The sequence below is a fragment of the Thalassophryne amazonica genome, chromosome 5 (assembly GCF_902500255.1).
Source record: "Thalassophryne amazonica chromosome 5, fThaAma1.1, whole genome shotgun sequence".
Classification (NCBI taxonomy): domain Eukaryota; kingdom Metazoa; phylum Chordata; class Actinopteri; order Batrachoidiformes; family Batrachoididae; genus Thalassophryne; species Thalassophryne amazonica.
This window is the reverse complement of record NC_047107.1, coordinates 47,917,536-47,940,328: the sequence shown is the minus strand read 5'-3', so window position 1 is coordinate 47,940,328 and position 22,793 is coordinate 47,917,536. Positions and strand designations below refer to the sequence as shown.

Below are 22,793 nucleotides of genomic sequence, written 5' to 3'. Positions count from 1 at the left end.
AAAACAGATGCACCAAAAGCCTTAAAATGTAAGAAGTGCATCTATTTCTCACGAAATACAGTACCTGTTGCAAAAACATCAAGTATCTATCACGTACTGTTACTGTGTTCACAACAGAAAATCACTCACCCATCTACTCCGTCTCTCTCTCTCTCTCTCAAACACACACACACACACTGTGGTAGGCAATAAAGCTTTTCCTTTTAATCAATGAGCTGTCCAGAGCACGCTTACTACGTAATTCAACAACTTCACATTTTCTTGTAAAATTGCATGACTGTGTTCCTTCAGGAAAGTAATTTTATAGGTGACAGCTGGTTGCCTTAAACACTGATCCTCTTTAGTTCCCACACTGACACGATGAGCATGACCTTTCTGATGAGTGAGAGATCCTCGGCTGCAAATATCTACTGAAATGTACAGCGCTGCAGGAATCGACACCAGCAGGGTTAAACAACGGCTAAATATGGCAACATACTCACACTTTCATTCTGAAAAGGATTGAGGAAGTTTCCTCCCATTTCTCCGTCCTCCCTGGGAGTTCCAGGCTGGTTACTCATACTTAGGTTACCGGGAGAGTTCTTCTCAGAGATCAACACAGTAAAGACACACTATCAGCATTCTGTGCATGTGATGAAAAAATTAGGTGTGCAGAGTCATTACAAAGCAGATTTATAAAATAGATAAAAGTCAGTCTTACTTTAGGCAGACTGTCCATATCGCCAGACCCTGAGAGAGGAACGTTTGTTATTATATACAGAACAGCCACATAAATACACTGCAGAATAAACTATACAGCACAAAAAACAAATTGAAGAGATTGCCCCAAATTAAAAAAAAAAAATAGAAGAGGACTGTAAATTATTCAGCTTCAAGATGAGGATCTTTCAGTTTAATAACCTCCAGGCTCCGCCCCTTTATTTGATAAACCACAATCTATAACATCCATTTCAATTTTACAAACAAAACAAACTACTGCGAAGTGCACCTCACACATTACAAAAAACAAAACAAACAAAACACACTTGAATTTTCTACCAACCAACCAACCAATCAACATTTATTTAAAAAAGCAAAACAAGCAAACAAAAAAACACAAGTTCAAAACTGGAATGTATGGCAGGCAGCGCTGAAAACAAGCAAAAAAGATACAAAAGCAAGTGCTCATTGAATAAAGCCCTTTTTATGCTTCTACAACTGTTTTCCAAGTTCTCCATCATGTTTGTGGGTGTTGTGTGTTTGTGACAGATTCCGCCCTGGCCCAGGGTTTATGTCTGGGTTTTTCCCCGTCCAGTTCCCCGTTCTCTGCTGATTTTTATGTTTTACTTTTCACACAATTGTACTTTAGTCATTTAAATCTTAGCTTGGTTCTGGTTATTTCTTTTCATTATGTTTTGGTATTATCTAGTTTTGGTTTCTCATTATCTGGTTATGTTCCTGTTGCCAGTGGTCCTGTTTTCTGTTAGGGTTTATCTTTTATTTATTGCATTAATGGTTTTCTGGTTATCATTTATTTCCTGCTCAACCTTTAGTATGATTTACTATTTTATTATCATGGTTTTGCTGCTACTTTAATGCTTCAGCCATGTTCAGTTCTGCTTTAGTTTTAGTTAGCCTTTTCTATTTTATTGTCTGAGTTTGTTCCTGCATGTATCCTTCAGTCATGTTCAGTCCTGTTCTAGTTTTGGTTATAGAATATTATTGTTCTTGTTCTCTCTCTAGGTCTGCCGCTCGGTTTCCTAGTTTTCCCCTTTATTTTGGACACGTCCTTTTGTTGGTCTTTGGGCACATTATATGTTCACCAGTGGTTTTCTGTCACTTACTCCTCTTGCTTTGCACCACTTTGTTTTTCACTCACTCATCCTCTTGACTCTCTTCACTCTTCTTTGCTTCACCAGACCACACCTCCTTCCAGAACCTTCACTAACACCTGCCTCTTGTTACACTGATTACATCACCTGTTATTTAAGCCCCTCATTTCCCTCACTCCAGTGCCAGTTCGTTATGATCTTCTTATCCACGTTCCAGCCTTTGTTTCTTGTCCTGTTGCCTCTCGGCATATTTGACCTCGCTTTGTATTTTTGGATTTTGTCTTTGTCTTAGCCCTTGTACTTTGTCACGCTGTGTTTTGACCTCTGCTGACCTCTGCTCGCCTAGACCACGCCTCAGCCTCTCGATTGTTTGTACCTCTGCCTCTCTGCCTGCCATACTGTGTACCGAATCCCTGCTACGTCTTAAAATAAAGCCTTTTATTATTCCAACATCTGTGTTCTGGAGTCCTGCATTTGTGTCCAGCCACATTGCACCTGCAGTCTGACAGTTTGTGATGGACAGATGGGTATGGTTATTGCTATTTCCCCCCATATGTCACTGCAAGGGAAATACTCAGTCTGGGTTCAGACTGACAACCACCCAGGCAGACAGATACCTGCTCTATCCCCAACTCCCTGAAGTAGTCATTTATATGCCACACCCAGGTGAACCGTGGGAATTAGCTTGGTCTTTTTCAGTTGCTGTGGTCCTCAATGCTGAGGCACCTGCACCTCAGATAATGCTGAGGGAAGTGCACCAAATGGCCAAAATATCAAAGCTGATGTTCCTTTACAATGCAGTTAACCCTCTGGAGTCATCTCACACGTCTCCACGTCATTAAGCCACAATTACATTTCTGTGTCATAACAGTTTAATAACAAAATATTACAAATCATTGCCATTTTAAATGTATATATATTGGATGGTATATCAGTATTGTTATTTTTTTACTCTCAAATATCGGCATTATATTGGCTCTCAAAAATCCATATTGGTGGGCCTCTAATATAAATATTTAGTAGCTCCACCCTCCTCACCTCTTAGGAATCACTCACAAATTTATTGGTTTTGCATTATAACAAACAAAGTTTTACAAAATTTGGGTAATGAGATTTTAAGCAGTTGCTAGCAGTCTCACATACAGTGGGGTAAAAAGTATTTAGTCAGTCTCTGATTGTGAAAGTTCTCCTACTTAGAAAGATGAGAGCGGTCTGTAATTTTCAACATAGGTACACTTCAACTATGAGAGACAAAATGAGAAAAACAAACAAACAAACAAACAGGAAATCACATTGTAGGATTTTTAAAGAATTTATTTGTAAATTATGGTGGAAAATAAGTATTTGGTCAATAACAAAAGTTCAACTCAATACTTTGTAACATAATCTTTGTTGGCAATGACAGAGGTCAAACGTTTCCTGTAAGTCTTCACCAGGTTTGCACACACTGTAGCTGGTATTTTGGCCCATTCCTCCATGCAGATTTCCTCTAGAGCAGTAATGTTTTGGGGCTGTCGACTTTCAACTCCCTCAACACATTTTCTATGGGGTTGAGGTCTGGAGACTGGCTTGGTCACTCCAGGACCGTGAAATGCTTTTTACAGAGCCACTCCTTCGTTGCCCGAGCGGTGTGTTTGGGATCATTGTCATGCTGGAAGACCCAGCCATGTTGCATCTTCAGTTTAAAATCTCATGATACATGGCCCCGTTCACTCATCCCTTAACAGGGATCAATCGTCCTGTCCCCTTTGCAGAAAAACAGCCCCAAAGCATGATGTTTCCACCCCCATGCTTCACAGTAGGTATGGTGTTCTTGGAATGCAACTCAGCATTCCTCTTCCTCCAAACACGACGAGTTGAGTTTTTACTAAAAAGTTCTATTTTGGTTTCATCTGACCACATGATATTCTCCTAGTCCTCTTCTGGATCATCCATATGCTCTCTGGCAAACTTCAGACGGGCCTGGACATGTACTGGCTTAAGCAGGGGGACACGCCTGGCACTGCAGGATTTGAGTCCCTCTCTGTGTAGTGTGTAGCCTTTGTTACTTTGGTCCCAGCTCTCTGTAGGTCATTCATCAGGTCCCTCCATGTAGTTCTGGGATTTTTGTTCACTGTTCTCATGATCATTTTGACCCCACGGGATGAGATCTTGCGTGGAGCCCTAGATAGAGGGAGATTATCAATGGTCTTGTAAGTCTTCCATTTTCTTACAATTGCTCCCACAGTTGATTTATTCACACCAACCTGCTTGACTATTGTAGATTCACTCTTCCCAGCCTGGTGCACATCTACAATGCTTTTCCTAGTGTCCTTCGACAGCTCTTTGGTCTTGGCCATGGTTGAGTTTGGAGTCTGACTGTTTGAGGCTGTGGACAGGTGTCTTTTATACAGATAACGAATTCCAATAGATGTCATTAATACAGGTAGTAGGTGGAGGACAGAAAAGGTTCTAAAAGAAGAAGTTACAGGTCTGTGAGAGCCAGAAATCTTGCTTGTTTGTGAGTGACCAAATACTTATTTTCCACCACAATTTACAGATAAATTCTTTAAAAATCCTACAATGTGATTTCCTGGATTTTTTTTCTCATTTTGTCTCTCATAGATGTACTGTATGTTGTGAAAGTGTAGGTACACGGACCCACAACAGGGGGCGCAAATGAACGGACAATGGAGTAGGTCAAATAACAACAATTTACTGTTGCGAATGTGCACAACCAATACAACAGATTACAACACTAGACAGGAGTCAAATCACAAAGGTGTCGTGTGGGCAGGCTCGAAGATAGGAGACACCTGTCCAAAGCAGAACCGGAACCACACGATTTCCTCCGCCACCAGACCCCGGGAATACTGGAGCCGCCAAGTCCCGAACTCCCAGGTGGCCACTGCCTCCGCGTGTCGGATCTGGTACTGCTGGCGAGGAACAAAAAGCAGTTAAATGAGGGCGCGTTTGCACCCAGCAATCCGTATGGCAGGAAAGCTACCTCCACCTCTCGTTGGAAAAGTAGTTCACAATACAACGCTCAAGTAACAAAAGGATACTGTCTCACAGTCAGCTGAGGTACGTTACCTTCAAGGTAGAACGATATCTCGGCAAAGAGGTGGAGATGTCGTCTGGCTGATATACCAACACTGATCCTGATGAATGGTGACAGCTGTCAAAGATGATGAGCGTCAGCTGTCACCCTGGCTGCTCCTGTGAGGCGGCAGCGGCCTCTGGTGCCTGGAGCCCGCTCTCCAGGCCGGGTGCCCTCTGGTGGTGGTGGGCCAGCAGTACCTCCTCTTCAGCGGCCCAAACAACAGGACCCCCCCCTCAACGGGCGCCTCCTGGCGCCCGACCAGGCTTGTCCGGGTGGCGGCGGTAGAAATCGGCCAGGAGGGCCGGGTCCAGGATGAAGCTCCTCTTTCCCCCAGGAGCGTTCTTCAGGTCCGTACCCCTCCCAGTCCACCAAATACTGGAAGCCCCGGCCCATCCTGCGGACATCCAAGAGCCGGCGCACAGTCCAAGCCGGCTCGCCATCGATGATCCGGGCAGGAGGTGGTGCCGGACCCGGAGTACAGAGGGGTGAGGTGTGATGGGGCTTGATCCTTGACACGTGAAACACGGGATGGATCCGCAGTGAGGCCGGAAGCTGATGCCTCACTGCGGCGGGACTGATGACCTTGAGGATTTTAAAGGGACCTATGTATCGTTCCTGTAGTTTCGGGGAGGCCACTTGGAGTGGAATGTCCTTGGTTGACAACCACACTTCCTGCCCTGGACGATACGTAGGGGCCGGGGTCCGCCGACGGTCTGCATGGGCCTTTGTCCTCATCCGGGCCTTCAGCAAAGCAGAACAGGCGGCTCGCCACACCCGACGGCACTTCCGCAGGTGGGCCTGGACCGAGGGCACACCAACCTCTCCCTCAACCACCGGAAACAACGGGGGCTGATACCCTAGACACACCTCAAAAGGGGAGAGGCCGGTGGCTGACGACACTTGGCTGTTGTGGGCATACTCGATCCAGGCCAGATGGGTACTCCAGGCCGCCGGGTGCGCGGCTGTCACGCAACGCAGGGTCTGCTCCATCTCTTGGTTGGCCCGTTCTGCTTGCCCGTTGGTTTGGGGATGATACCCGGATGAGAGACTGACCGTGGCCCCCAGTTCCCGGCAGAAGCTCCTCCAGACGTGCGAGGAGAACTGGGGACCGCGATCGGAGACGATGTCTGTTGGGATCCCATGCAGCCGGACGACGTGGTGGACCAGGAGGTCCGCTGTCTCCTGGGCCGTTGGGAGCTTCGGGAGGGCCACGAAGTGGGCCGCCTTGGAGAATCGGTCCACTATCGTGAGGATGACGGTGTTGCCCTGGGACGGCGGGAGGCCCGTGACAAAATCCAGGCCGATGTGAGACCAGGGGCGATGAGGCACGGGCAGCGGCTGTAGCAATCCCGAAACCTTGCGATGGTCGGCCTTGCCCCTGGCGCAGGTGGTACAGGCCTGGATATAATCCCGGACGTCGGCCTCCAGGGACGCCCACCAGAAGCGCTGCCGGACAACTGCCACGGTTCTTCGCACCCCTGGATGACAGGAGAGCTTAGAGCCGTGACAGAAGTCCAGGACTGCAGCCCTAGCTTCTGGTGGGACGTAAAGTCTATTCTTCGGCCCGGTTCCGGGGTCCGGGCTTCGTGCCAGGGCCTCCCGGACGGTTCTCTCTACGTCCCAGGTGAGGGTGGCCACGATAGTGGACTCCGGGATGATGGGTTCCGGTGGATCCGACAACTCCGTTTTGACTTCGTCTTCATGTACCCGGGACAAGGCATCCGATCTCTGGTTTTTGGTCCTGGGACGGTAGGTGATCCGGAAGTCAAAACAGCCGAAGAACAGTGACCAGCGGGCTTGCCTGGGGTTCAGCCGCTTGGCGGTCCTGATATACTCCAGGTTCCGGTGGTCAGTGAAAACCGTGAATGGCACGGACGTTCCCTCCAACAGATGTCTCCACTCTTCAAGGGCCTCTTTCACCGCAAGGAGCTCTCGATTGCCGACGTCATAGTTCCGTTCGGCCGGGGTCAACCTGCGGGAAAAATAGGCACACGGGTGAAGGACCTTATCGGTCTTCCCGCTCTGGGAGAGCACAGCTCCTATCCCTGAGTCCGAGGCGTCCACTTCAACCACCAACTGGCGACTAGGATCGGGCTGCACCAGAACAGGTGCAGACGAGAAGCGCCGTTTCAACTCCTTGAACGCGGCATCGCAACGATCCGACCAGGTGAAGGGGACTTTTGGTGAGGTCAGGGCTGTCAGGGGGCTAGCTACCTGACTATAGCCTTGATAAACCTCCTGCAGAAATTAGCAAAGCCGAGGAACTGTTGCAGCTTCCTACGGCTAGTGGGTTGGGGCCAGTCTCTCACCGCCGCAACCTTGGCCGGATCAGGAGCGACGGAGTTAGGGGAAATGATAAACCCCAGGAAGGACAAAGAAGTGCGGTGAAACTCGCACTTCTCGCCCTTCACAAACAGCCGGTTCTCCAACAACCGCTGCAGGACCTGACGTACATGCCGGACATGAGTCTCAGGATCCGGAGAAAAGATGAGTATATCGTCCAGATATACGAAGACGAATCGGTGCAGGAAGTCCCGCAAGACGTCATTAACTAATGCTTGGAACGTCGCGGGAGCGTTTGTAAGACCGAACGGCATGACCAGGTACTCAAAGTGACCTAACGGGGTGTTAAATGCCGTCTTCCACTCGTCTCCCTTCCGGATCCAAACCAGGTGATACGCATTCCTAAGATCAAGCTTGGTGAATATCTTGGCTCCATGCAGGGGCGTGAACACAGAATCCAACAAGGGTAAGGGGTATCGGTTACGAACCGTGATTTCGTTCAGCCCCCTGTAATCGATGCATGGACATAGTCCGCCATCCTTTTTCCCCACAAAAAAGAAACCCGCACCCATCGGGGAGGTGGAATTCCGGATCAACCCGGCAGCCAAAGAGTCCCGGATGTATGTCTCCATTGATTCGCGCTCAGGTCGTGAGAGGTTGTACAGCCTACTGGACGGGAACTCAACGCCTGGGACCAAATCAATGGCACAATCATACGGGCGGTGCGGGGGAAGGGTGAGCGCCAGATCCTTGCTAAACACCTCCGCAAGGTCATGGTACTGCACCGGCACCGTCCCTAGATTGGGCGGGGCTCTGACCTCCTCCCTGGCCTGGGAACCGGGAGGAACCGAGGAACCTAAACATACCCGATGGCAGGTTTCGCTCCACTGAACCACTACCCCGGACGGCCAATCGATCCGGGGATTGTGTTTCAACATCCAGGGGAACCCTAAAATCACACGGGAGGTGGCCGGAGTCACAAAAAACTCGATCTCCTCCCGGTGATTTCCCGACACCACCAGGGTTACTGGTGGTGTCTTGTGAGTGATTGGAGGGAGTAGGGAGCCATCTAGTGCCCACACCTGCACAGGCGAGGTAAGCGCCACCAGAGGGAGCTCTATCTCCCTGGCCCATTTGCTGTCTAGCAAATTCTCTTCAGAGCCCGTGTCCACCAGTGCTGGGGCCTTCAGGGTTAAATCCTCATAAAGGATTGTAACTGGGAGTCGAGTGGCAATGTGGGTGTGTCCCACGTGAATGTCTCGGCCCACCCCCAGCCCAGTCTCTAGGGGCGGGCGTTGGTGTTTAACCGCTCGGGGCAGTCTCTCAATTGATGCTCTATCGAGCCACAAACAAAACACGCCCCGCGGTCCAGCCTCCTCTGTCTACTTGGTGCTCTAAATGTGGCCCTGCTCGTGTCCATAGCTTCGTCAGCAGGGGGAGCTGTAACCACACGAGGCGCAGGGGCCGTGGAGCGTGGGGAGGGCGGAACGCGATCGGAACCGGAAGGGAGAGGGACGGCGCGTGCCCGGCCACGCCCTTCGTCTCGTTCCCGACGGCGTTCTTCCAACCGATTGTCTAATCGTATGACGAGATCAATAAGCACATCTAAATCCCGCGGTTCATCCTTAGCCACCAGGTGCTCCTTTAGAACCAATGACAGTCCGTTTACAAAGGCGGCGCGGAGGGCAGTGCTATTCCAGCCTGACCTCGCAGCCGCGATACGGAAGTCGACTGCATAGGCAGCTGCGCTCCGGCGCCCCTGTCTCATTGACAGTAGCACGGCCGAAGCGGTCTCTCCTCTATTCGGGTGATCGAACACTGTTCTGAACTCCCTCACAAACCCATCATATGTCTGAAGGAGCCGTGAATTTTGCTCCCAGAGCGCTGTAGCCCAAGCGCGTGCCTCACCACGAAGCAGATTTATCACATAAGCTACTTTGCTAGCATCAGTTGCGTACATGACGGGATGCTGTGCGAAGACGAGCTAACACTGCATAAGGAAATCCGCGCACGTCTCCACACAGCCTCCGTACGGCTCTGGGGGGCTTATGTATGCTTCCAGGGAAGGTGGGAGGGGTCGTTGAACGACAAGTGGAACGTCACTGTTACGCACAGGGTCGACGGGAGGGAGAGCCGCAGCGGCGCCCGGAGGGCGCGCTTCCACCTGCGCGGCGAGAGCCTCCACCCTGCGGTTCAGGAGGACGTTCTGCTCGGTCATCAAATCCAACCGAGTCGTGAAAGCGGTGAGGATCCGCTGCAACTCACCGATCACCCCTCCTGCGGACGCCTGTGCGCCCTGTTCTTCCATTGGCCGTTCAACAGCCGGTTGACGCCCCTCGGGATCCATGACGCTGGCCGAGATATCCTGTTGTGAAAGTGTAGGTACACGGACCCACAACAGGGGGCGCAAATGAACGGACAATGGAGTAGGTCAAATAACAACAATTTACTGTTGCGAATGTGCACAACCAATACAACAGATTACAACACTAGACAGGAGTCAAATCACAAAGGTGTCGTGTGGGCAGGCTCGAAGATAGGAGACACCTGTCCAAAGCAGAACCGGAACCACACAATTTCCTCCGCCACCAGACCCCGGGAATACTGGAGCCGCCAAGTCCCGAACTCCCAGGTGGCCACTGCCTCCGCGTGTCGGATCTGGTACTGCTGGCGAGGAACAAAAAGCAGTTAAATGAGGGCGCGTTTGCACCCAGCAATCCGTATGGCAGGAAAGCTACCGCCACCTCTCGTTGGAAAAGTAGTTCACAATACAACGCTCAAGTAACAAAAGGATACTGTCTCACAGTCAGCTGAGGTACGTTACCTTCAAGGTAGAACGATATCTCGGCAAAGAGGTGGAGATGTCGTCTGGCTGATATACCAACACTGATCCTGATGAATGGTGACAGCTGTCAAAGATGATGAGCGTCAGCTGTCACCCTGGCTGCTCCTGTGAGGCGGCAGCGCCCTCTGGTGCCTGGAGCCCGCACTCCAGGCCGGGTGCCCTTTGGTGGTGGTGGGCCAGCAGTACCTCCTCTTCAGCGGCCCACACAACACTGTACCTATGTTGAAAATTACAGACCTCTCTCATCTTTCTAAGCAGGAGAACTTGCACAATACAAACTCTTTCCACTCTGTACCTGGCGTTGCTCTCATATAACACACTGTGTAAAAAGCAACGTGGAGGCAGACAGCACATAGTGCAAGTGCATTTGGGTTGTGCCCAAATGTACTTGCACTATGTGCTTTAGACCATGCAGTATAATTTTCATAGATAGGGCCCTTTGTGTTGAATGCAGCTCCCACATACTATGTGTGTACCTAATGATCCATTCATGTGATGTGGCTCCATTCCAGCCATTCCCCCCAAAGGACCATCACCACCTGGACCCATAGGAAACTAAGACACAATAAACAAGACACAATAACAAACAGTGAACAAAATTATCTCCAATAAAACTCTGAATTAAAACCAACACTAATTTGTCATAGTTAAATCAGCAAAGTAGTTGGAGCTATTTGTGCAGAGTTTATAAGTGACGCCTGGATTTGTATTTAATTACACTCAGAGAGAGAGATCATTAAACAGAACAAAAAAAAAGTCTCACATTTGGTCGGTTTCCAGCTGGTGGAACTGTGCTGATCATTGTGTACATGTTGTCACCAGAGTTGGTTGAATCTGATGTAACAAATTCACAGGAGGATATCAAAGAACAGTTACACACACACACACACACACACACACACACACACACACACACACACACACACACACACACGCACACACACACACACACACACACACACACACATTATATTATAAACGTGCAGGCTACCTGCTGGACTTGGCATTATCGGGGTGCCGGGCGGCCCCCCTCCCCCTGGAGGTCCCTGAAAGGATAGTTACACCACTGTGAGATTAATTTATGACATGAAATTTACACAGAACCAGATCAAACAGAAAACATACACACCACATAACTTCCTGGAGATGCAGAAGAGTACGGCGTCTGCAGAAACACAGAGACGAATAATGAAAGCTTTGCCTAAAACGGCTGGATTCTGTTGGGCCTGTCACTGTGATCACTTACAGAGTTAGAGTTTGGAGGATTTGGCCACGGCCGACCCCCACCAGGGCCCCTGTAAAACACACACACTTGAGTGTTCTGTTTTTTTGTGAACCTCTCTGTTTCGGCAGAGTTGGCAACAACATGGCACTCGTTTGCCAGGGAGAGCTGAAGGGAACAAGAAGAAAAGGCAGCAGGCAAAGAGAAGCAACTCGAGCAACACGTTTCATCTTCTCAGAGCTAAGAGCGTGAAGCAGAGCTGTAATTAACACATGCTTAAAGAAAAAACGCTGATGAGTTTACCACACTCATATTAAAGAGGCCATATTCTGCAAAATCTGTCTTTTATATTCTTTTTATAGCTGCATTTAGTTGGGATTTTATGGGACACATCTACAAAGGTCCACAACTACAACTGCACTGCAAAAACTGTCCCTCTCAAAATAAGACAAATAATCCAAAATCTAGCCAAATTTTCCAGCATTAAACAAAAATCTGCCAATGGGGCAAGAAAATTGTACTTGGCTAGAATTCTCAAAACCAGACAATGTCTATTCACTGAATAATCAAAATGTGCCTTAAAACTAGACAGAATTCTTATTTTTAGATTAGCCTCTGTCTTAAAATAAGGAAAGCAATCTTGTTCCTTTGCTTGGATGATTCGAAGTCCATTACCTTTCTTGTTACTGGTTACATACAGCTTGATATTAGCTGGAAAAAACTTATTAAGAAAAAGTGAGATAGATTCTCCCAAAATAAGACATTTTTTTCTTATGTAAAAAAAAAATGCTTGACAAGATAATTTTTTTATTTAGACAAAAATTAAGTCAAATTCTCTTAAAACAAGTCTCTTTTTTTTTACTTTCTTAGATATCAATTTTGGCAGTGTGTACATGTAGAAATTCAACTACAATAAGCTTGTTTTAATTTAATTAAATTTAATTAGCTTATAATGCGCCAAATCACAGCAAAAGCCGTCTCAAGGCGCCTTACATAAAACAAGTCAACATAAAATTGAATAAATAATTAAAAATGAATAAAAAAAAATCAAATACATAAATAAAAACAGAAGTAAAAGAATAAAACAAATAAAAAAAAAAAACTATCCATAAGAAAGAGAATAAAAATAGGTTTTGAGTCTTGACCTAAAAATGTCCACGGACTCAGACTGCCTCACGGTCGCAGGAAGACTGTCCCACAGGGTGGGTGCACAATACGAAAAGGCTCTTTGACCTGCTGACTTCTTCTTCACTTGTTTTAGACCAAGTACATATCACTATCTGAAATTAACATTCAAACCCACATCGCCACAAAAATATTGATGTAATTATTTCCTTTCATTTTTTTTTTTTTGGTGGTGGGTGGATGGGGAATGCAAGACCTCATTGTTTATAGCATATTTTGCTATAAATGTAATTTATTGCGTTAGCTCATTGAAAATGAGGGGTATATGATGATTCCTTTAAAAATAATTGTAAGTTAGAAAAATATTATGGGAGTCATTTACATTTTTGAGGGGAAAAAACACAAAATTTGAGAAATTCCCTGTTGGCTCTATGTTGCTGACTGTCTGTGTATCTTATGTGTGTGAATGTGCGTGTACTTTACTAACATGTTCATGCCCGGCATCCCAGGACCAACAAGAGCGTTCAGAGGTGGTCTCATCCCCCCTCCATAATTCTGAAACAAACAGACCCAAAATTCAAAAGCGGATACCCAGCAAGCACACAAAAACGAGGAAACACAAAACATCTCATCATCTCTATGACAGGCCACGCTCAACACTTTCATCAAGGTTTGTGAAACTCAAGTCATCAGGTTTTGAGAAAATTTCCTGGAAAAAAAAAATCCAACACATATGAGCAAAAGCGTTACGTTCATAACAGAGGATAAACAAAAGTTGTATCTCCTAGTTTTTATATTTTCTCTCAGACAAAAACACACATACCACCTGATTTAGACAGAAAAACAACGCTTAACGATAAACAGTCACAGATGTTCTCAGAGGTGAAGAGCGCTTTACCTGGGGTCCGAGAGGAACCATGCCTCTGGGGGGAGTCATCCGTTGCATTGGTCCTCCCATGTTTGGATGACCTGAGACACAAAAACCCAAACAAGTCAAACAACAGTAGGCAGTCACATTTGCTATAGGAAAAAAGTCTTCACTCAGTGACCGCACGCCCTACTGCGGCAGTACAAAGTAGGATTTATTAGACCAGATGATATTTTATGCTCGTCATTCAAAACTAGGGATGGGTATTGATAAGATTTTATCGATATTGATACCATTATCGATTCCGCTTATTGATCCGATTCCTTATCGATTCCCTTATCGATACCTCTTGTGAATTTTCTGTGTACTAAAAGTAGGCTTGACAGGTTTTCTATGTCAACAACATTTTATTGACTCTTAAAGTAAACAAATGTGAAATTGGTCACTGGATCCTTAAACTTTGGACATAATAAACTCTACATGGTGGATTCTTGATCTCTGGACATAAACAGAAATGAACAAAATCTGTAGTTATTGTTAAAAGCATTTCCCTCAGACATTATTGGCATGAATGTCTTTCCATACCTTTGAGCTGAGCTCTTGCAGCTGGCTGTACTGCACGTCAGCATGTAATTCATAAAGAATGCAGGACGCCTCTTTTTGGGAGGGAAAAAAAATGTTTTAGTCAATTGTAGTTTGTCTGTATTACAACGTTTGGAAAGAGGTGTCAATTCGTTTTGAAGTTATTAATTCCGACCAGACTCTGTCTCGGCAGAGAGCCGCGCAGCATTTGGAGCTGTGCCAACAGAACGGAGGACAATTCTCGTTTCTTGACTGCAACATCCACACAAAAGTGACTCACAATTAACATATTTTAATGGCTTTGAGAGGGGTTATGAAGCTGACTTGCTGCTTCTGAAGAGCAGCGAATCAAAGAACCAAGAGCCAGCGGATCGAAGCATTGCTTCATTGATTCACGCTTCAAACTGGAGTCGAGTTGCAGAAATGGTTGATTACAGACCCACTCTAGGGTCTGTAATCAACACAGAGGTATGATCATTTTCCTGACAAACACCCTCAAGGACCAAAAAGGGAATCGTTAAGCAAAAAGACTATTGATATCGGTGGATCGAATAATTTCTTAATGATACCCGAAAAGAACCGGTTCTCGATACCTAACCCTATTGAAAACTCTTGCTTTTAATCAGCACCTTCACTTAATAACGCTCAACAGTAATTAAATATCTTCAGTCTTTGAAAATTAAGATGTTTTGTCTGTGTAGTTACAAACAGAATATTTGAAAAACACACAACAGTCATACTGTATACACCAGCACATTTAGCATGCAGCAGTGTACGTATCTGTGTGTACCTTGCTGCCGTGTGGGGTCCATTCCACTGGGCAACATCGACTGGCTCCCTGGGACTCCTGCCAATCCCTACAGAAAGCATCAACATCTCCAATCAAGCCACGCCTACAGTCACACACGGTCTGCTTCCTGAAGGTGTGACTCTTACCTGATTGGGTAATCGAAGGGGTGGCCTTGGTCCTCCAGGGTATCGAGGTGACATAAATGGCTGAAAACAAACACAAACTCAAGTTGAATCAAACCCTCCAAGCCTGTAATTCACATAAACATGCACAACAAGTACATTACACCAAACCTGGTGTTTCTTTGCAAAACATGCAGAAACACAATGCAACATATTATTTTCATCCTGTAATGACCTCACCTAAATTTATAAATGTAGCAGCCGGATATTTACACCAACACACAGTAGTGCATATGGAAGTACTGTTTTCAGCCCGTGTGTCTGCCTGTGTGTTAACAAAATGGAGTTTTGAATCCCATTTTGACCAAATCTTGTGAAATGATTGAGTCATTTATGGGCACTGTTTCTGATTTTAAATAAAACTAGTTAAAAAGGCCGAGGTCAAAATTTGGTCCAACACATATACACAGGACATATTTGGAGTATTCTAGTAACTGGTTAAAGATGCAGTGTATCTGTAAATCATTCACAGCACTTCACTTTTTCCACAATTTATGTTACAGCCTTATTTCACTATGGATGAAATTATTTTTTCCTCAAAATTCTACACACAATACCCCATAATGACAATGTGAAAAAGCTTTTTTTGTTTTTATATTTTTGCAAATTTATTAAAAGTAAATACAAACAAACAAACAAACAAACAAACAAAAAAACAAAACAAAAAACAAACAAAAAACCCTAATAAATCACAATTACATAAGTATTCACAGCCTTTGCCATGAAGCTGAAAATTGAGCTCAGGTGCATCCTGTTTCCACTAATAATCCTTGAGATGTTTCAACAGCTTAACTGGAGTCCACCTGGAGTGAATTCAGTTGATTGGACATGATTTGGAAAAGCACACACCTGTCTACATATAAGGTCCCACACTGACAGTGCATGTCAGAGCACAAATCAAGCATAAAGTCAAAGGAATTATCTGTAGACCTCTGAGACAGGATTGTCTCAAGGCACAAATCTGGGGAAGGGTACAGAAACATTTCTGCTGCTTTGAAGGTCCCAATGAGCACAGTGACCGCCATCATCTCTAAATGGAAGAAGTTCAGATCAGTGATTCTCAACCGGGGTGCCGCGGCACCCTAGGGTGCCGTGATCGATCGTCAGGGGTGCCGTGGGTATTTTTCCTATTCGCGATTATTTTTCATATTCGCGATTACCGTGAATTATTTATTTTATCCACAAAGCATAAAACGACTCAGAATCTGACGTCATTGTGCTGCAGCCTCGCTCTCGTCTTAAGGCGGGACAATAACAAGGAGGCTGACGGCCGATTAAAACAGTGCCGTCTCCTTCAAAAGCCGTCTAAAATGCGGAGCTGTTGGTGTGTGTGTCTGTGCCTGTGTGTGCACGCGCGCGGAGTTAAGCTGCAGACTGCGAGGGAGGGGGTGGGTGAGGGAGGGGAGGGGGTGAGTCAGGGAGGGGAGGGGGTGGGTGAGTCAGGGAGGGGAGGGGGTGGGTCAGGGAGGGGAGGGGGTGAGTCAGGGAGGGGAGGGGGTGGGTCAGGGAGGTGAGGGGGTGGGTGAGGGAGATTCCTGAATGCAGGCGCGACACGTTCAGTGCGCAGCGAGCGCTGAGCAGAGAGAGGATTTTAAATGGAGTGAACATGTTAACAAAACGAAAACGTGAAGCTTTTACTTCTCTCTGAACTTTCTCTAAAGGTGTGATTCTGCCGTTACCGTCCTGTTCACACCATGTGCGCGCCGTATGCTGAATTTATGAGATCATGAGATGAAATAAACGGTCAAATATCTTTAAAAACATATTTAAAAAATGAGAATATATGAATGAACTGAGATACACAAAAAAAAATGTTCAGACGCACAGATCACAAAAAGCAGGTGAGAACTCTGAATTTTAACAGCTGTTATTTTCCAAAGGTATTTATTTGTTCAGTCTTGAGCTTAATGTAGTGTTTAAGCACAAAACGTGACTGATGAGGAGAAACAATTTCAGAAATGCAACAGAAACAACCACAAATCAGAAAAAGTTGGGACTGTATGTAAAATGAAGATAAAAATAAAAATGTTGCACCATTCCCAGTTTCTCCACTCACAGAAGCCAAACGTTCTTCCAGAGTTGTGTAATTATACTACAATAGTAGAATATAAAGAAGGGGAAAAAAAGAAAAAAAAAAATAGACAATATATTCGTCAATCGCAATTATTTGTCTGACAATTAATCGTCTCCAGAAATTTCTAATCGTGACAGCCCTACTTGAGATCAGAGCGCAAAATGCTTGAGGATTTTCGAAATGCGATGTTTTCTGTATCGATTTTCTATTGCAATAATTGGGTTTTGCGCAAAACCAGAGGTAATAGCATTATAATATTATTTTAGTTGGTGGTGTGCCGCAGGATTTTGTAAATACAAAAAGGGTGCCGCGACTCAAAAAAGGTTGAAAAACACTGGTTCAGATCCACCAGGACTCTTCTAACACAGTAAATTTTGCAGAGAAAAATATACTCTGCCAGGATAACATTTAGTCCCAGTCCAAACAGAGTTAAATACACTCTATTATAGAGTGAAATCAGCTCTACCATCTTGTCAAATTTTTCAACTCAAATAAGAATCATTCACAACATGATAGAGTTGATTTTACACTGTGATAGAGTACATTTTCCTCTATTTGGACTGGGACCAAATGTTATCCTGGCAGAGTATATTTTACTCTGCAAAATTTACTGTGTACAGCTGACCGCCCGTCTAAACTGAGCAATCAGGGGAGAAGGGCCTGAGTCAGAGAGGTGACCTAGAACCTGATGGTCACTCTGTCAGAGCTCCAGCGTTCCTCTGTGGAGAGAGGAGAACCTTCCAGAAGGACAACCATCTCTGCAACAATCCACCAATCAGGCCTGTATGGTAGAGTGGAGAGAAAGAAGACACTCCTTAGTAAAAGGCCCATGACAGCCCACCTGGAGTTTGCCAAAAGGCACCTGAAGGACTCTTAGACCATGAGAAACAAAATTCTCTGGTCTGATGAGACAAAGATTGAACTCTTTGGCATGAATGCCAGGCATCATGTTTGGAGGAAACCATGCACCATGCCTACAGTGAAGCATGGTGGTGGCAGCATCATGCTGTGGGGATGCCTAAGCACACAGTCAAAATATCAAAGGAGCGGCTTCAGGGCAACTCTGTGAATGTCCTTGAGTGGCCCAGCCAGAGCCCAGACCTGAATCTGATTGAACATCTCTGGAGAGATTTGAAAATGGCTGTGCACCTTCACTCTCCTCAACCTGATGGAGCCTGAGAGGTACTGCAAAGAGGAATGGGCAAAACTGCCCAAAGATAGGTGCGCCAAGCTTGTGGCATCATATTCAAGAAGACTTGAGGCTGTAATTGCTGCCAAAGGTGCATCAACAAAGTACTGAGCAAAGGGTGTGAATACTTATGTACATGTGATTTCTTAGTTTTTTATTTAAGGCAGGCATTTATTTTTTCAGATAAGGATTTAACCGGGTCAATAAACGAGGCAGGTCCCGATTCAGGATTCCCCGTAGGTCATTCAGTTTCTCCAGACTGTAACTAATCTGTTACATACATATAACGGATTTTATCCGTTTTATACATATAATGGATTTTGTCTGTTTTATACATATAACAGATTTCAAATATAATGGACAAAATTCACTGGTCTACCTGAATCCATTATATGCAAATTTTATTGTACACCAGTGGTTATTATGAAATAATAATATGAAGTCACATATCACCTTTCTGTTGTGGTTAAATTTTGACCAAAACTGATCAAATTTCAAGACCACATGTTGTATCACTGAATCACAAAGGATTTATTTGTATGACTCGGCACCAAACATGTAAGGGGTGAGTGCTGCACTCTCTGAGAGCACTTTCTTATTCAATAAACATACTAAAGTGATGCAAAAGTTCTGATAATGTATTGCCTGCATGACACATTAGAAAGCAGAGCTGTTAAGGGTTGTTAAGGGCATCATTATCAGGTGTGTGAGGAAGCTGACATTATTTTTATTGATTAGGTTTAATGGAAAGAGACAGAGAAAATGTTGGTGTGAGTGTTTACAGACAGATTTGGCTGCCTGTGTGAAACGCTTATCAACTCTGATTCCTCCACACAGTAACAATGCTGCTGCTGTCTGCAAAATGAACGCGAGGTGGTCAAAACAGGCAGTACTGCATTTGGCCACTAGAGAGCAACAGTCTACTTACTTTGCCTGGGGACTATAATAATCACCCTTCCTTTAAGGTTCCTGCAGATCCAGCAATGGAAAATAGCTGCAGTCTGATTATTATAATGATTAAAAATGTTTTCAAATTAAATCAGTTTAGTATGTAAAGATGAATGAATGATGACCAAAAAAAAAAAACAAAAACATCTCCAAATATGCATGTGGCGCTTTTTTAACAATAACAGCCTGACTTCATTTTAGTAGTAAAGTCCATTTAGATGCACAGCTTTCATTAATTCTCAATAAGACTGAATAATAACGATTACATAAAGTGGTGTCTGCGCAGCCGATGTGCTCTGTGTAATCCTGATCCCATCAGATCTCAGAAGCTAAGTAGTGTGGGGGCCTGGTTAGCACTTGGAACACCCACAGCTGTGTGTTTCTCCAGGTTACACTGGAGTTGCGTCAGGAAGGTTATCCAGCGTAAAACTTGTGCCAAATACCAATGCAGATCTGGCTGTATCCGCTGAGGTGACTGCAAACAAAAAACGGGAGCAGTAGAATGAAAAATAACAAAGTGGTGTGTCTGATTTCACCCCTGCTGTGTTCACACACAGAGCCATGTAGAATTATTGTTCCACTGTGTGGCGCTGTCTTTTTTGTCTGCAGAAAGAGCATCCCACTGTCAGCCTTCTTTTGCATACTTGCTGTGGGGCTCCTGGTAGCGCTTAGTTTAGCCCTTGCTTTAGCTGAGCTTAGACAATAACTCAAAGGGCTGGGAGCTGATCCATGTCACAGCTGTCCTGTTAACAGTGGCCAGTCGTCATCACCTTTGTGTCCAATTCTGTGATCATAGAAGTGGCTTCCCCAGTGAGATTCAATGGGGTCCCACATGTAGCATCTTAGCTTTGAGGCGACACGACACTGCAGCACAAACCACAAACATGGCCGGTTCCACGCTTTCAGGAGAGGAAACACGCTTTAAGGATTTTCTCCTGGCGACATAGTTTTGAAGCCCATTCTCACGCTGTGCTGGGCTTCACTTCTGCTGTTTGTCTGGGATGCACCATTAAAAAAAACTCTCTTTCCTCCTCAAAATATTGTTTGGAAAATCTGTCCATCAAATAAGCAACACTAGTGTTAACCCCCAAAACGTGAATCAGCTGCAAATAGTGAATTATCCGCAAATTGGTACCGTTTTATATTCTAACCACCCTCCCTGTCACAAAACATGTCCCTGTACCTGACATTGTGCAGTCCTAAATGCTCATTTTTGCAGTATGCATAACGGTTGATTTTAACGGTAAGTTGCCTTTATAGGTGTTACCCTAAACCTCCACAGAGTATTTCAGCTACGGTTAAAATGAACAAACAATAGATGATAGACAGCAATTTATATTCCAGAACTGTCTTTCCCAAAACCGCAACACTCCTTGCCATCTTTGAATGAACACAACTTATATGGGATTTCCAGCTGAATTTGCGGTTCAGTATCATATCCTGAAATTTATTTTCATACACATGTTCAACATTTTCTATTTTGATTTGCACCTCTGCACCTATACCACAATTTCAAAATAAAATAAATTTTATTTTCCTTATTTTTGCTCTTTTTTCAGTCAAAGTACATTGATTACTTGCTATGTACTATGTACGTATTACGTGCCATTGCTAAATGTATAATAGAGATGTGATAATTGCTGCATTTCTTTTGATGCTAAGTCTTTATCAGACCTTGTTAAAAGATCAAGTGATCCTTAAAAGGAGACAGAAATGGTCTTTTTCAGATTGAGTTTCTTTCTTTATAACCATCCAGAGGATGGTATCGATCTGTGTGTCAGATGCAAACAACTGCCTTTGACTGATAATGGCGGTTAATCAATGTTCAACTGGCAGCGTGTTTCTGATGGAAAACAGCACTCATCCAGAGCGAAGCTGCACATTTGTGTTTGTCCTGTCACATTCTTGTGAGACATGGTCACGTGCACGTCACAGATGAATATGCCTAAAATGCTGTAAATTTAAAGCATCATGAATCACTTTGGAGCGGAGGATGGCTCTGTGTGCACCATGTACCTGGAAGAATCCTGGAGGGACTGGCCCTACTGGCATGCCCTCTCCTGGGGGAAGGTTCCCAAGCACGGGGCTGGGAGCTGCTGCAGCACTCTGAAAGACACAAACATGTCTGAATCCACACACTGCATTCACAACGCTTTGTTTCCTCTTCACATACATGCTGTAGTTGGCCACCTGTGGTACAAACATTAGACTGGATGAGGTAAAGACAGACACACACCTGTCTATAGAAATGCTCAGCGAAACATGCAAATATAGACTTTGTGGCTGAGCAGCAAAAAACACAGGAACACCTGTTCCCAATTTGTAAAAAGGCTTTGAATTTTCTTGTAATATGAATTTTTGAATGGTTTGACAGATTTTGGTTTGTTTTTTCTTTTATGGTTTTGTTTTACACTAAGTTATTTGCTGTGCAGGCTGCTTCTCTGCATCCTGCAACAACAACAACAACAACAACAAACCAAAGGCATTTTCAATATGAGCAACATTAATACAGTGTGGTTTCTTACTGGAATATTTGCACGGACCTTGAAAACATGAGACTAATAGCAGCCACATTAGATGAAGCCATTTGTCAGTGTTACTGCCATTCTTAATATGCACAAACAGTGAGAAATAAAAAGATAAATCATGTGGAGCTGAAAGTATTATTTCAATTCTCAGTTTGTTGCTTGGCATAAAATTAATTCACATTATGAATAAGCAATAAATCTTTTTATTTAGCAAAAATAATGTAAAAACATTCTCTGCTTCTGACTCCAGAAATTGGTAAGATGTTGTTGCTTTAATACAGATTAAACTTCTGCCTTTTTTCTGTTGGTAAGCCAAAACAAAGCATAAACTGAAGCAAACACTGGTTCTGGGAAATTGTGATTATCATTTTATAGACTGATTAATTTACTGATAAAACAAAACAACAAAAACCACAACGTAAAGCAGTTTGTGTAGGTCATTTTTTTAAAGGGTATATATTACCAGAAGACTGGTGCAAAATTGTTTTCTCTGATGAAGTCCTCTTCCCACTGTAGGACATCTGAAAAACCAAATGCCAGGAGTAGAAAAGGTGAATGCTATCATGAGTCCTGCGTCGTGCCAGCAGTGAAGCATCCTGAGACCATCCATGTGTGGGGTTGCTTCTCATCCAAGAAAGTGAGTTGTGTGCTTTGAATAAAGAATGGTATTAAAACGACCTCCAAAAGCAACTTCTCCCAACAATCCAGGAACAATTTGGTGAAGATCTGTGTGTTTTCCAACAAGATGGTGCATCATGCCACAAGGCAAAAATAGAAAAGTGGGTCCATGGCCAAGAAATACTCCAGATCTCCATTCAAGTGAGAACCTATTGTTGATCCTCAACAAACAGAACAAAATAGGTGAACAGGCAAAAGCCCATAAACTGTGATCAATTTCGAGCACTGATAATATGGCAACAATGGATGGCCAGAAGACAGGATTTGGCCCCGAATCTGATACCGAGCATGCCAGAGTGAACTGCACAAGTCCTGAAGAAGAAGGAACAACACTGCAAATATCTGATATATTAGCCAATAAAAATCTTAAAATCTTAAAAAAATGTACTCCAGTCAGAATAAATAATAAAACCAGATGAGCAAAGTTTAAGAACACACAATTCATGTCATTGCCAAAACCTTTGGGCACAGTGAAAATCCATTTGAGGGTGCCTAACTTATTTGTGATATTTAGAGTGTGCATAACTTGAGCACAATTCAGGAGCTGGATACAAGGGGTTTGGATTTATCTTCTTTATGACTCATG

At 44.6% G+C, this 22,793-nt stretch overlaps 1 protein-coding gene and 1 long non-coding RNA gene across 2 annotated transcripts in view; one reads left to right on the top strand and one right to left on the bottom strand.

Annotated features, from left to right (window-relative positions):
- LOC117510410 (single-stranded DNA-binding protein 2) overlaps positions 1 to 22,793 on the bottom strand; it is a 310,588-nt gene that overhangs the window by 3,997 nt on the left and 283,798 nt on the right. Inside the window, exons 5-16 of the mRNA XM_034170108.1 lie at positions 21,018 to 21,107; positions 14,755 to 14,814; positions 14,609 to 14,675; positions 13,267 to 13,337; positions 12,856 to 12,923; positions 11,268 to 11,316; positions 11,151 to 11,186; positions 11,013 to 11,067; positions 10,785 to 10,855; positions 10,498 to 10,576; positions 701 to 729; positions 483 to 581 (exon numbers count right to left, since the gene is read on the bottom strand). Coding sequence (XP_034025999.1) covers positions 483 to 581; positions 701 to 729; positions 10,498 to 10,576; positions 10,785 to 10,855; positions 11,013 to 11,067; positions 11,151 to 11,186; positions 11,268 to 11,316; positions 12,856 to 12,923; positions 13,267 to 13,337; positions 14,609 to 14,675; positions 14,755 to 14,814; positions 21,018 to 21,107 — 774 coding nt within the window. The remainder of the gene's footprint in view (positions 1 to 482; positions 582 to 700; positions 730 to 10,497; positions 10,577 to 10,784; positions 10,856 to 11,012; positions 11,068 to 11,150; positions 11,187 to 11,267; positions 11,317 to 12,855; positions 12,924 to 13,266; positions 13,338 to 14,608; positions 14,676 to 14,754; positions 14,815 to 21,017; positions 21,108 to 22,793) is intronic.
- On the top strand, positions 4,100 to 18,816 carry LOC117510412. Its single transcript, XR_004560718.1, has 3 exons — positions 4,100 to 4,239; positions 7,381 to 7,384; positions 18,805 to 18,816. It is a non-coding gene; the product is annotated as an uncharacterized LOC117510412 (long non-coding RNA).